The 14,127-nt window shown below is 43.0% G+C and overlaps 1 protein-coding gene across 1 annotated transcript in view; it reads left to right on the top strand.

The window, feature by feature from the left end:
- Nucleotides 1-14,127, top strand: part of lrrc73 (leucine rich repeat containing 73) — a 35,575-nt gene that overhangs the window by 14,130 nt on the left and 7,318 nt on the right. The window contains exons 4-5 of the mRNA XM_033020526.1: nt 7,895-7,995; nt 11,920-12,109. Coding sequence (XP_032876417.1) covers nt 7,895-7,995; nt 11,920-12,109 — 291 coding nt within the window. The remainder of the gene's footprint in view (nt 1-7,894; nt 7,996-11,919; nt 12,110-14,127) is intronic.

Below are 14,127 nucleotides of genomic sequence, written 5' to 3'. Positions count from 1 at the left end.
AGGCTCATTTCTTTTCTTCGGTATTCACCAAGGAGAAGGATATTAAATTATGTGAGGTAAGGGAAACTAGTAGAGTAGCTATGGATACTATGAGTTTCAAAGTAAAAGAAGTACTGACACTTTTGAAAAATATAAAAGTGGATAAGTCTCCAGGTTCTAGACAGGATATTCCCTAGGACATTGAGGGAAGTTAGTGTAGAAATAGCCGGGGCTATGACAGAAATATTTCAAATGTCATTAGAAACGGAATAGTCCCCGAGGATTGGCGTACTGCGCATGTTGTTCCATTGTTTAAAAAGGGTTCTAAGAGTAAACCTAGCAATTATAGACCTGTTAGTTTGACTTCAGTGGTGGGCAAATTAATGGAAAAGATACTTAGAGATAATATATATAAGCATCTGGATAAACAGGGTCTGATTAGGAACAGTCAACATGGATTTGTGCCTGGAAGGTCATGTTTGACTAATCTTCTTGAATTTTTTGAAGAGATTACTAGGGAAATTGACACGGGTAAAGCAGTGGATGTTGTCTATATGGACTTTAGTAAGGCCTTTGACAAGGTTCCTCATGGAAGGTTGGTTAAGAAGATTCAACTGTTGGGTATAAATGCAGGAGTAGCAAGATGGATTCAACAGTGGCTGAATGGGAGACGCCAGAGGGTAATGGTGGATGGCTGTTTGTCGGGTTGGAGGCAGGTGACTAGTGGGGTGCCTCAGGGATCTGTGTTGGGTCCTTTGTTGTTTGTCATGTACATCAATGATCTGGATGAAGATGTGGTAAATTGGATTAGTAAGTATGCAGATGATACCAAGATAGGGGGTGTTGTGGATAATGAAGAGGATTTCCAAAGTCTACAGAGTGATTTAGGCCATTTGGAAGAATGGGCTGAAAGATGGCAGATGGAGTTTAATGCTGATATATGTGAGGTGCTACAACTTGGCAGGACAAATCAAAATAGGACGTACATGGTAAATGGTAGGGAATTGAAGAATGCAGTTGAACAGAGGGATCTGGGAATAACCGTGCATAGTTCCTTGAAGGTGGAATCTCATATAGATAGGGTGGTAAAGAAAGCTTTTGGTATGCTAGCCTTTATAAATCAGAGCATTGAGTATATAAGCTGGGATGTAATGTTAAAATTGTACAAGGCATTGGTGAGACCAAATCTGGAGTATGGTGTACAATTTTGGTCGCCCAATTATAAGAAGGATGTCAACAAAATAGAGAGAGTACAGAGGAGATTTACTAGAATGTTGCCTGGGTTTCAACAATTAAGTTACAGAGAATAAGTTAGGTCTTTATTCTCTGGAGCGCAGAAGGTTAAGGGGGGACTTGATAGAGGTCTTTAAAATGATGAGAGGGATAGACAGAGTTGATGTGGACAAGCTTTTCCCTTTGAGAATAGGGAAGATTCAAACAAGAGGACATGACTTCAGAATTAAGGGACAGAAGTTTAGGGGTAACATGAGGGGGAACTTCTTTACTCAGAGAGTGGTAGCGGTGTGGAATGAGCTTCCAGTGGAAGTGGTGGCGGCAGGTTCGTTGGTATCATTTAAAAATAAATTGGATAGGCATATGGATGAGAAGGTAATGGAGGGTTATGGTATGAGTGCAGGCAGGTGGGACTAAGGGAAAATAATTGTTCGGCACGGACTTGTAGGGCCGAGATAGCCTGTTTCCGTGCTGTAATTGTTATATGGTTATTAAATGAATTATTTTTTATCTGTCTAAATTGGCTGATCCTGAATATGACATTAAGCCTTCGGTTCTAGAAACAAGTCTCTTGGCATTAATCCTGTCATTCTTCTCAGGATTTGATGGATTTCTCTGAGATCATCTGAGATGATTGTCTGAGAAACTAAAGCGGTCAAACAGGTGTGGGTGGGTACGTCTGACTAGATGGTACGGCCATTACAGAAACCTGGCATAACGTAGAGGGACCTACAATGGAGAGGGCAAAGCTTGATCTACACGCAGGAAATTATGGAGGGCAAGTGATTGAATGACGTGGGCAAACCTTCTGGGGCCAGTGTTCACAGTTCTATTCATTTTAGAATACTTATGGCTGAAGACAGGGCAAGTCCACAAGTTAAAGTTCTGAATTGGGATAAGGCCAACTTTGATGGTATTAGACAGGAGCTTGTTAAAGTTTTTAAGAAGGAACTGCAGATGCTGGAAAATCGAAGTACCCTAATCAAAAGTGCTGTAGAAACTCACCTGGTGCAGCAGCATCTATGGAGCGAAGGAAATAAGGGTTCCTTCTAATGCTATTTCCTTCGCTCCATAGATGCTGCTGCACCCGCTGAGTTCTCCAGCACTTTTATCTACCTTAGCTTTTTAAAGTTGATTGGAGTAGGCTGTTTGCAGGTAATGGGACATCCAGAAAGTGGGATGCTTTTAAAAGATTGATGGTGAGTGTTTAAGGCGTGTATATTCCTGTTAGAGTGAGGGCAAGGCAAGTGGATGGCAAGGCAAGGCAGAGATAATGAGGCTCTGATCAGGAACAAGGAGGCATGGACCAGGTATAGGTAGCCAAGATCAGTCTAACCCCGGAGGATTTTAGTGGACTGATCAAACTTAAGAAAGAAATCTGGAAAGCAGAAAAGAGGCAGGCTCGAAGGGCCGAATGGCCTACTCCTGCAACTATTTTCTATGTATCTATGTAAAATGGCTCTGCAGATAACATTAAGGAGAATCCAAAGAGATGTTATAAATATATTAAGGGGAGGAGAGTAATTGGAGCGTGAATAGGGGGTCCTTAGAAACCAAAGCATTTATTTAGTCTGGAGCCGCAGAAGAAGGGCAAGGTCCTCAATGAGTATTTCTCCTCTGTTTTTTACTATGGAGACATATATAAAGACTGGGGAACATGGTACAGATAACGGAGATCTCGAGAGGATAATCCACATTGTGGTTAAGGAGGTGCTGGACATCCAAAAACATATATGAATCTCCTGTGCCTGCTCATACATTTAATTGAATTTTTTGAAGAAGCAACTACGTGGACAAGACCATTTACGTTGTCTATATGGACTTCCGCAAGCCCCTTAATAAGGTTCCGCATGGTAGGCTGCTCTGCAAGGTTAGATCGCACGGGATCCAGGAGAGATAGCTGATGAAATACAGAATTGGCTTCAGGGAAGGAAGCAGAGGACGCTGATGGAAGGTTATTTTTCAGATTATGACTTGGGGGGGGGGGGGGGGGGAGGCGTAAGTGTTGGGTCATGTGCCCATTGTGGTTTATATCAGAAATTTGGATGAGAATGTATAAGGCATGATTAGTAAGTTTGCAGATGACATTAAAGTCAGTGGTATCATACATAGTGAAGAAGGTTATTGAAAATGACAGCAGGATCTTGGATCAGCTGGGCAAGTGGGCTGAGGAATGACTAATGGAGTTAATGCAGATAAGGGCAAGGTAGAGCCCAGGGGAATTTGTAGAGCAGAGGGATCTAGAAGTACAGATATATAGTTCCCTGAAAGTGGCATAATTGGGTAGATGGGGTGGTAAAGAAGGTTGGTACATTGACCTTCCTCCGCCAGGAAATTGGGTTGAGTTTAAAGTTGGGATGTTATGTACAGATGTACAGTGCCCTCCATAATGTTTGGGACAAAGACCCATCATTTATTTATTTGTGTCTGTACTCCACAATTTGAGATTTGTAATAGAAAAAATAACCTGTGGTTAAGGTGCACATTGTCAGATTTTAATAAAGGCCATTTTTATACATTTTGGTTTCACCATGTAGAAATTACAGCAGTGTTTATACATAGTCCCCCAATTTCAGGGCACCCTTATGTTTGGGACACTGCAATGTCATGTAAATGAAAGTAGGTATGTTTATCCTTTGCATGCAATGACTGCTTGAAGTCTGCGATTCATGGACATCACCAGTTGCTGGGTGTCTTCTCTGGTGATGCTCTGCCAGGCCTGTATTGCAGCCATCTTTAGCTTATTCTTGTTTTGAGGGCTAGTCCCCTTCAGTTTTCTCAATTGGGTTCAGATCGGGTGATTGACTTGACCACTCAAGAATTGACAATTTTTTGGCTTTGATAAACTCCTTTGTTGCTTTAGCAGTATGTTTGGGATCATTGTCTTGCTGTAGAATGCCGGCCAATGGGTTTTGAGGCATTTGTTTGAACTTGAACAGATAGGATGTGTTTAGCACAACAGATTTCATTATACTACTACCATCAGCAGTTGTATCATCAATGAAGATAAATGAGCCAGTTCCTTCAGCAGCCATACATGCCCAGGCCATAACACCCCCACCACCGTGTTTCACAGATGAGGTGGTATGCTTTGGATCTTGGGTAGTTCCTTCTCTCCTCCATACTTTGCTCTTGCCATTACTCTGATATAAGTTAATCTTCATCTCATCTGTCCACAAGACCTTTTACCAGAACTGTGGTTGCTCTTTTAAGTACTTCTTGGCAAACTGCAACCTGGCCATCCTATTTTTGCGGCTAACCAGTGGTTTGCACCTTGCAGTGTAGCCTCTGTATTTCTGTTCATGAAGTTCATGAAGTCTTCTGCAGACATTGACTCCTGAAGAGTGTTTGTGATCTGTCGGACAGGTGTTTGGGGATTTTTCTTTATTATAGAGAGAATTCTTCTGTCATCAGCTGTAGATGTCTTCCTTGGCCTGTCAGTCCATTTGCAATTAGTCAGCTCACCAGTGCTCTCTTTCTTCTTAATTATGTTCCAAACAATTGATTTTGGTAAGCCTAAGGTTTGGCTGAAGTCTCTAACAGTTTTATTCTTGTTTCTCAGTCTCATAATGACTTATTTGACTTTCATTGGCACAACTTTGGTCCTCATGTTGATAAACAGCAATAAAAGTTTCCAAAGGTGATGGAAAGACTGGAGGAAAGACTAGGTGCTGAGAGTTCTCTTATACCTGCATGAAGGAGGCAATTAAACACACCTGAGCAATTACAAAACACCTGTGAAGCCATGTGTCCCAAACATTATGGTGCCCTGAAATGGGGGGACTATGTATAAACACAGCTGTAATCTCTACATGGTGAAACCAAAATGTATAAAAATGGCCTTTATTAAAATCTGACAATGTGCACTTTAACCACATGTGATTTTTTTCTATTTCAAATCTCAAATTGTGGAGTACAGAGGCAAATAAATAAATGGTGGGTCTTTGTCCCCAACATTATGGAGGGCACTGTACAAGATGTTAGTGAGGCTGCACTTGGATTGTTGTGGTCACTTTTGACCATCCTGCTACAGGAAGTTGTCTTCAAGCAGGAAAGATTGCCGAGAAGATTTATGAGGATTTTGCCATGGCCTGAGGGCCTGAGCTGTAGGGAAAGGTTGGGCAGGGTGGGCTTTATTCCTTGTAGCGCAGAATGCTGAGAAGTGATCTTAAAGCGGTGTATAAAATCAAGAGAGGAATTCGCAAGGCAAATGCACTAAGCCTATTACCCAGGTTAGGGGAATCAAGAGGCAGAAGACATAGGTTTAAGGCAAGAGGTGCAACATTTAATAGGAGAACCTTTTTCACCCAGAGGGTGGTAAGTATATGGAATTCGCTACCAGAGGAAGTAGTTGAACCAGGTACTATATAACAGCATTTAAAAGACAATAGACAATAGGTGCAGGAGTAGGCCATTCGGCCCTTCGAGCCAGCACCGCCATTCAATGTGATCATGGCTGATCATCAACAATCAGTACCCCGTTCATGCCTTCTCCCCATATCCCCTGACTCCTCTATCTTTAAGAGGAGCTCTATCTAACTCTCTCTTGAAAGCATCCAGAGAATTGGCCTCCACTGCCTTCTGAGGCAGAGAATTCCACAGATTTACAATTTTCTGGGTGAAAACGTTTTTCCTCATCTCTGTTCTAAATGGTCTACACCTTATTCTTAAACTGTGGCCCCTGGTTCTGGACTCACCCAACATCGGGAACATGTTTCCTGCCTCTAGAGTGTCCAATCTCTTAATAATCTTATATGTTCCAATAAGATATCCTCTCATCCTTCTAAATTCCAGAGTATACAAGCCCAGCCGTTCCAATCTATCAACATATGACAGTCCCGCCATCCCGGGAATTAACCTCGTGAACCTATGCTGCACTCCCTCAATAGCAAGAATGTCCTTAGACAGGTATATGTATAGGAAACGTTTTGAAGGATATGGACCAAACATGGATAAATGGGACTAGCTTAGATTGGGCACCTTGTATAACATGAAGGAGTTGGGCCAGGGAGCCTGTTTACAGGGTGTATGATTCCCTGACTCTCTCATTGAAACATATAAGATTGTTAAGGGCTTGGACACACTAGAGGCAGGAAACATGTTCCCAATGTTGGGGGAGTCCAGACTAGGGGCCACAGTTTAAGAATAAGGGGTAAGTCATTTAGAACGGAGACGAGGAAACACTTTTTCCTCACAGAGAGTGGTGAGTCTGTGGAATTCTCTGCCTCAGAGGGCGGTGGAGGCAGGTTCTCTGGATGCTTTCAAGAGAGAGCTAGATAGGGCTCTTAAAAATAGCGGAGTCAGGTGATATGGGGAGAAGGCAGGAACGGGGTACTAATTGGGGATGATCAGCCATGATCACATTGAATGGCGGTGCTGGCTCGAAGGGCCAAATGGCCTACTCCTGCACCTATTGTCTGTTGTTTATTGACTCTATCACTGTTTCAAATGGTGCCCTCTTATGTCAAACAATGCCCCTTAGTTTAGATTAGTTTAGAGATACAATGTGGAAACAGGCCTTTTGACCTACCATTTCTGCGGTGATCACCTGTACACTAGTTCTATCCTACACACTAGGGAACATTTATAGAAGCTAATTAGCCTACAAACCTGCACATTTTTGGAATGTGGGCGAAAACCCACATTGCATCGTTTGCATTAACCCATCTCGTTCATTAATGTCCTTCAGAGAAGAAAATCTGTCATTTCACACAATAACATCTTAAATGTGTCTTAATAGGCCTTTGAAGTTATCTTTCCATTCAAGTGCAATTAGAGATGGAGAATAAATGTTGGACACTCGCCCATGATGTCCGTATATCAGAAAGAATAATATAGCTGTCTCCTCAGATGATGAACGAGTCCTTGGCATCTGTGGTGACAACTAATATCCTTTATCTTATCACTTTAATCCAAGAAGGAAAGATATTCTAAACAATGGTTCTGTTCCCTTAATTTGATGCTGCAATATAGGCTTCAACACAATATACTGTGAAAGAGTTGAATCTTAAATAAATAACTTAATTATTGAGAGACCCCAGCTATTTTCTGGATAATGTCAAAGCAGATTTATAGTCACAAGATTCAACATAGGAAATGGGTGCAGGAGTAGGCCATTTGGCCCTTCGAGCCAGCACCACCATTCTATATGATCATGGCTGATCATCAAATCAGTCCCCCGTCCCTGCTTTTTCTCCCATATCCCTTGATTCCGTTAGACCTAAGAGCTAAATCTAACTCTCTCTTGAAAACGTCCAGTGAATTGGCCTCCATTGACTTCTGTGGCAGAGAATTCCATAGATTCACAACTCTCTGGGTGAAGACATTTTTCCTCATCTCAGTCGTAAATGGCCTACCCCTTTTTCTTAAACTGTGACCCCTGGTTCTGGACAACGCTAATCCATTTCCCCAGAGAACCACTCAAAACATTTGAAGCATTCGTGCCTTGGTCTGGTCTATCTGTAACACTGGTACCATGTGATTTATTCTTAAAGATATCGGATTAACAAAGGATGGGATAGCTATCCACAGCAATAAATGTTTGTTCCTTTGCATTTTAGATCATGAACATTTAGCCTGACCATATCTCCAGTAATGAGCAACTCTCACTCAGAAGGATTAAGTTATTCAATCATTTTATATTTCTGCACGTTGTATCCAATACCGGCTTTGCTTCCCGCAGGTGATCACATTGCTGGGATGTTAGCGGTTGCTGTGGCTTCCAGTCGGACTTTGGAGGTGGTGGACCTGGAGGGAACAGGCCTCACAAATCAGTCTGCTCAGGTATACACATGCTTGTTCTTATTCAGAAATTGACCAAAGGAGTATGATTGTCCAGTTGTCACCGTCCATAGTGTCATGGAGTGGGGAAACAGGGCAAGTCTCCGTGGTTTTCTGAGGAAGTTGAGGCATTGCACTGCTTTCTTGACCATGGCTGGACCAGGTTAAACTGTTGTTGCTGTTTGTATCTAGGAATTTGAAGCTCTCAACCATCTCCACATCCTTTGAGATATCTATTTGTGGCACTAAAAATCCCAGAGTACATGTAGCATAAACAAACTGGCAAAATATTAATGAGAACCAGTAAACTACGATATTAAGGGTATCACTGACAATAGTGCAGGGATGTGTGCTCCACCCTGCTTCCTTACTCCTTTATTTTGATCATGTTGAAGCAGACTTGTCATCTTAATAATATTGCTAGTGATACCCTCAATAGTGTAGTTTTAGATTGTCATGAATGTTATGCCAGTATTTTTATGTTACATGTTTTCCAGGATTTGTGGTGTCACTTAATAGAGATCCCAATAGAGGTTCCACATCTGAAATGGTTGCAAAAGGAAAGAACTACCAAATGAATGATGATGTATGCACAGCTGACAGTATCTGAACATAGTTCATAGAGTGATACCTGGTGGAAACAGGCCCATCGACCCAACGTGCCCCCCACACTGGCCAACATGTCCCAGCTACACCTGCCCACGTTTGGTCCATATCCCTCCAAACTTGTCCAATCCATGTACCTGTCTAACTGTTTCTTAAACATTGGGATAGTCCCAACCTCCTTTGGCAGCTTGTTCCATACACCCACCCCCCTTTGTGTGAAAAGTTACTCATCAGATTTCCATTAAATCTTTTCCCCTTCACATTAAATCGATATCCTCCAGTCATAGGTGGAGGTGAACACATCCCATTTTCATAGAGAGTAGACCAGAAGATAAATCCCATGAGTGGATGGGTCTGTAAATAGAAGGGAGGTTAAAGGAGCAAGCTTGCCAGCATCAGTATGTAACATGATGAGGGACGAGAACAAGGGGTTTTCAGTTGTAATTGAACGCACCAACATATATGTGCCTGAAACAGTCCTATCATTGGCATGAATTGTGAGGTACAGGTGCACAACCTTTTATCCGAAAGCCTTGGGACCAGACACATTTCGGATATCGGACATTTTCGGGTTTCGGAATGGAAGATTTTTAGCGTAGATTAGGTAGGTAGCGCTGGCGGCTTGGAAAGTCTGCAGCGGCTGCCTCCTCCCCGGTGACCGGGGAATCATTGTAAATCATTGCTTAAATGTTAGTCAGTTAGTTTGGAGGGATTTTATGTGGTGGGGGTGAAGGGGGGAACTTTAATTCTTAGTCCCCTACCTGGTCAGAGAGGCGGGGAGCGGGCAATGCCTTTCCGGGTCGCCGTGCAGTACTGTGCCGCGGCTCCCACATCACAGAGCTGGGGCTGTGGCCGGCTGCGCTGGATTTGGATTTGTAGCGCCGCGCAGCCAGGGGTAGAGTTCGCCGTGGTCGGAGCTACAACCGGCGCCGCCCGTGGCTGGACCACCGCAGCCCGGACCGCTGTGGGCCGCGGCTCCCAACATCGTGGAGCTGGGGCTGCGGTGGTCCGGCCACGGGCGGTGCCGGTTGTAGCTCCGACCACGGCGAACTCTACCCCTGGCTGCGCGGCGCTACAAATCCAAATCCAGCGCAGCCGGCCACAGCCCCAGCTCCACGATGTTGGGAGCCGCGGCACAGCGGTCCGGAGCTTACTGCACGGCGACCCGGTAAGGCATTGTCTGCTCCCCGCTTCTCCGACCAGGTAGGGGACTAAGAATTAAAGTTCCCCCCCAAAAGCCCACCAAACTAACTGGCTAACATTTAAGCAATGATTTACAATGATTCCTACCCTCCCGCGCAATATACACTCACCTTCTCTTTTATGAATGGGGATTTAGTTCCCCTTTGTTGGAGGACCGACCGGAGGTTCCGCTGTCACCTCTGCGGGCCGCCCTCGGTGAACGTTTTCAAGGACCTTTCTTCAAGGACCGAAAAAATGTCCGCTATTCGGAGGTTTTCGTTATTTGGATCTTCGGATAAAAGGTTGTGCACCTGTATTGCCAATTAGGAGTGGGCAATACATGTGCCTCCAGTCTGAAAACAACCTTTCACAACTGCTCTGATTCCTATTACATTGTCAATTTTCCTGCTGCTTTTGCCCATTTTGTTCTGTGACCTTTAATTTTGATGACAAGCTTATTACAAGGGGCTTTTACTGCCCTTTCTCAGTTCATATATACCAGGTCAATATCGTTTCCCTGATCAACCTGCCTGGTGCTTCCTCACTAAATTCTATCAGTCCAGTTAGGCAAGATTTGTTCAACCATGCATTATTTTTTTCTTTTGTTTGTCCTGCTTCACATGTTACATCTGTGTTTCAGACAATTCTTGTTAAAGATGCAAAGACACCAAGTAGCAATGTTACAAAATTTTGAGATTTTAAAAATCAAGTCTGTAATTTATCCCATCAGATAAAGCATAAAAATAAGTTTAATTTGACACCTAATTCACTTTCATATCTCAAGTATTTAAAAAGTTATGGCCATTTTCATACTCGGAAATGAGCATCCTGTTCCCTATTGATTTTCTATGGACATAACAAAAAAGCTGTGATCGTGAACAGTCAAAAGCCCATAACTTTCTTAAAAATTAAGAGAACTGAATGAAATTTTCAGTTATCATAGATTGAAGCATTCTGAAACAAATATAAAATAATCTTACTTGGATGACCTGAAATTAAAGCATATAATTAGTATAAATGTCCAAATAATATTCACAAATAATTCACAATAAAACATGATTTTTAAATCTCATTTACATTAATTTATAGACCAAATGGAAGGAATTTAGTGCTCAATTGCTGTAAATAAATGCCCATTTAAATCAGCTTTCCAGTGGGTCCCTGTGGAACGCGCTGGTTTAGAACGTTCACATTGCGCTAGATTTGTGCCCCAAATGCCCAGAAAAATACTGCGGGATATAATGGGCCCAAAATGAGCTACTCGCAATATTAAACTTTGTATAAAGGGATCTTTAGAAGCCCTTTTTAATGTAAAAATAAGCTACATACCTTCTGTGGTTTGCTCTATGGGACCCTGCGGTTGCTGGCGGTCGCGGGTTTAGAGATTGATTTTTAAACTACTATAACTATTATACGAGGCCTTTAAAACTAATAATAGCTTTTGCGACGGGGTCTTCCAGCGATTTTTCGTTAATAATTAACTAGGCTGAACATCTTCGATTTGAACAGCCTAGAGAAAATCGCGTTTTAAACCCGCCCCCTCTAAACGGCGCCAAAATCGCGCACACCCGCAGCGACAGATTTTCAACGACGCTTCAGGTAGGCTTGGCAACATACCTACACCAAGGTGACACTGTCATGCAATGCAGCAACATATCTAATATGGTTTCACAAAAACAATATTAAACAAAATCTGACATCAAATCACAGGGGGAGTGATAGTGTAGGTGTTACGTAGAATGTAACAATGTCTGTGTCGAACATGATGCCGTTAATCTCCTGCCTGCATGTGATCCATATTATTCCATTCCCTGTATATCCATGTGCCTATATACATATGTGCTTCCACCATTACCCCTGACACCATGTTCCAGGCACGCACCACTCTCTCTGTCATCTCATAGAAACATTTTCCCTCTGACCTGTGCCCTCTGCTCTTCAACATTCCGCCATGGGGGAAAAGGCTCTGACTGTGTTGAAAAGATTGGTAAAATAAGTGGGTTTCCATTACTGCATCTGAGATCTTCCAATCATGAAGATTTATAAAAAGTATCCATTGGTGAATATTAATCGGGACAAGGCTAGGATGTTGCTATAGCTTGAACAGTGTCATGATTCTGGTTTTGCTCTGCCTCTCAGATATTTCTGGATATGGTGCAGAATTATCCCACCTCCATGCGGAGCCTCATCCTTGCGGAGAACAACATCAGCTTGGAGCTGCAGCAGCAAATCTCAGATCTTCTGTCTGAAGGAGAAGAAGAGGAGGATCATGAGAATGAAGAGCAAGAAGATGGAGAAACAGAGAAGGATATCTGGGTTTCTCAAAACCGTGAGATTATTTAAATGGGTCACAGCCATAGAATAATGAACAATATCTGTGCCAAACATCATGCCAAGATCAACTCTTATCTACCTGCACATAACCCGCATCCCTCTATATCCATGTGCCTGTCCAAAAGTCTATTAAATGCCACTATCATATCTGCCTCCACTGCCATCTCTGGCAGCGTGATCCATGCACTCACCATCCTCTGTGTAAACAACCATTTACTTTTAAATGTTCCCATCTCTTAAAGCTCTTCTCTCCAGTATCAGATATTTCTATCCTAGGAAAAAGGTTCTGACTGTACCCTGTCCGTGCCTCTCAATTTTATATTCTTCCTTCATGTCTCCCCTCAATCCAAGTCTGTCCTTCTTCTCCCTGTAGCTAATAACCCCTAATTCACACATCAGACAGGTAAACATGTTCCTCTGCACGCTTTGCATGTTTTTCCTGTAATGGGGTGACCAGAACTGCGTGCAATACTCCAAATACAGTTTAATCATCAAAGTCCTATAAAGCTGCATCATGAGTTCCAAACTTTTATACTCAATGCCCCACCAAAGCAAGGCAAACATACCATATATCTCTTTACCACACTATCTACAAGTGTTGGCATTTTCAGGAAGTCATGGCCGTGGACCCCAAGATCTCTCTGTACATCAATGGTGTTAAATGTCATGGCATTAATTGTACATTTTCCCCTTGCATTCAACCTCCCACGGTGCAACACCTCACACATGGTCAGATTAAACTCCATCTGCCATTTCTCTGCCCACTTCAGTAGCTGATCTATATCCTGCTATATTCCTTGACAGCCTTCCTCACAGCCCATGACTTCAGCAATCTTGGTTTCATCTGCAAACTTACTGCACAATCAATCTAGGTTTCAATTTGTCATTTATATATATCACAAACAATACGTTTGAAGAAGGGTCTCGATCCGAAACGTCACCCATACACTCTCTCCAGAGATGCTGCCTGTCCCGCTGAGTTACATCACCATTTTGCGTCCATCTGAGGTCTCAACATAGATCCCTGCAAACTCCATTGATCACAGACCTCCAGCCTGAAAATTGTCCTTCCATCACAACCCTCTGTCTTCCATTCGTCAGCCAGTTCTGAATCCATACAACCAGTTCACGGTTAGTCCTGGGCGTCTTAATCTTCTGCATCAGCCTACCATGGGGGATTCTATCAAATGCTTTACTAAAATCCATGTGATCAACATCCACTGCCTTACCATCATCGATCACCCTCGTTCCCTTCTCAATATTTTTTATCACGTTAGTAAAACATGACATGCGGTGTACAAAGCCATGCTGACTGTCCCTAATTCGCATATTCTCTTGCAAATGGGAGTGAATCCCATCTCAAAGAATTCTCTCCGACAGCTTCCCTACCACTCACCAACCTATAATTTGTGGATTCTCTCAACTTTAATTCTTAAACAATGCAACAATGTTGGCTACCCTCCAGTCCTCTGGTACCTTGCCTGTGGCTGGAGAAGATGCAGTCATGGTGGCACAGCGGTAGAGTTGCTGCCTTACAGCAAAATGCAGCGCCAGAGACCCGGGTTCGATCCCGACTACGGGTGCTGTCTGTACGGAGTTTGTATGTTCTCCCCGTGACCGGCGTGGGTTTTCTCCGAGATCTTCGGTTTCCTCCCACAATCCAAAGACGTGCAGGTTTGTAGGTGAATTGGCTTGATTAATTGGCTTGATAAAAATGTCCAAGTTGGCGATATGCAGAGTACTGCCCTGCCGACCACAACATTCAGAAGGTTCAGAAGCTGCAAAGATCTTCGTCAATGCTCCAGCAATGCTCCAGCAATTCCTCTCTTGCCTGTCAATATTCCACAATAGATTCCATCAAACACTGGGGATTTATTCATCTTAATGCGCTTCAAGAGTCCCAACACCGCATCCTTCTTGATTGCAAACTGCCATTGCATATTACTGTTCTCCACACACATCTCACTGTCTTCCCTGTCCTTCTCATGGATGAATACAGATGCAAAATACTTG

The sequence above is a fragment of the Amblyraja radiata genome, chromosome 5 (genome assembly GCF_010909765.2).
Source record: "Amblyraja radiata isolate CabotCenter1 chromosome 5, sAmbRad1.1.pri, whole genome shotgun sequence".
Taxonomy (NCBI): domain Eukaryota; kingdom Metazoa; phylum Chordata; class Chondrichthyes; order Rajiformes; family Rajidae; genus Amblyraja; species Amblyraja radiata.
Note: the sequence above shows the minus strand (reverse complement) of the source record. Positions and strands in the feature narration are given on the sequence as shown.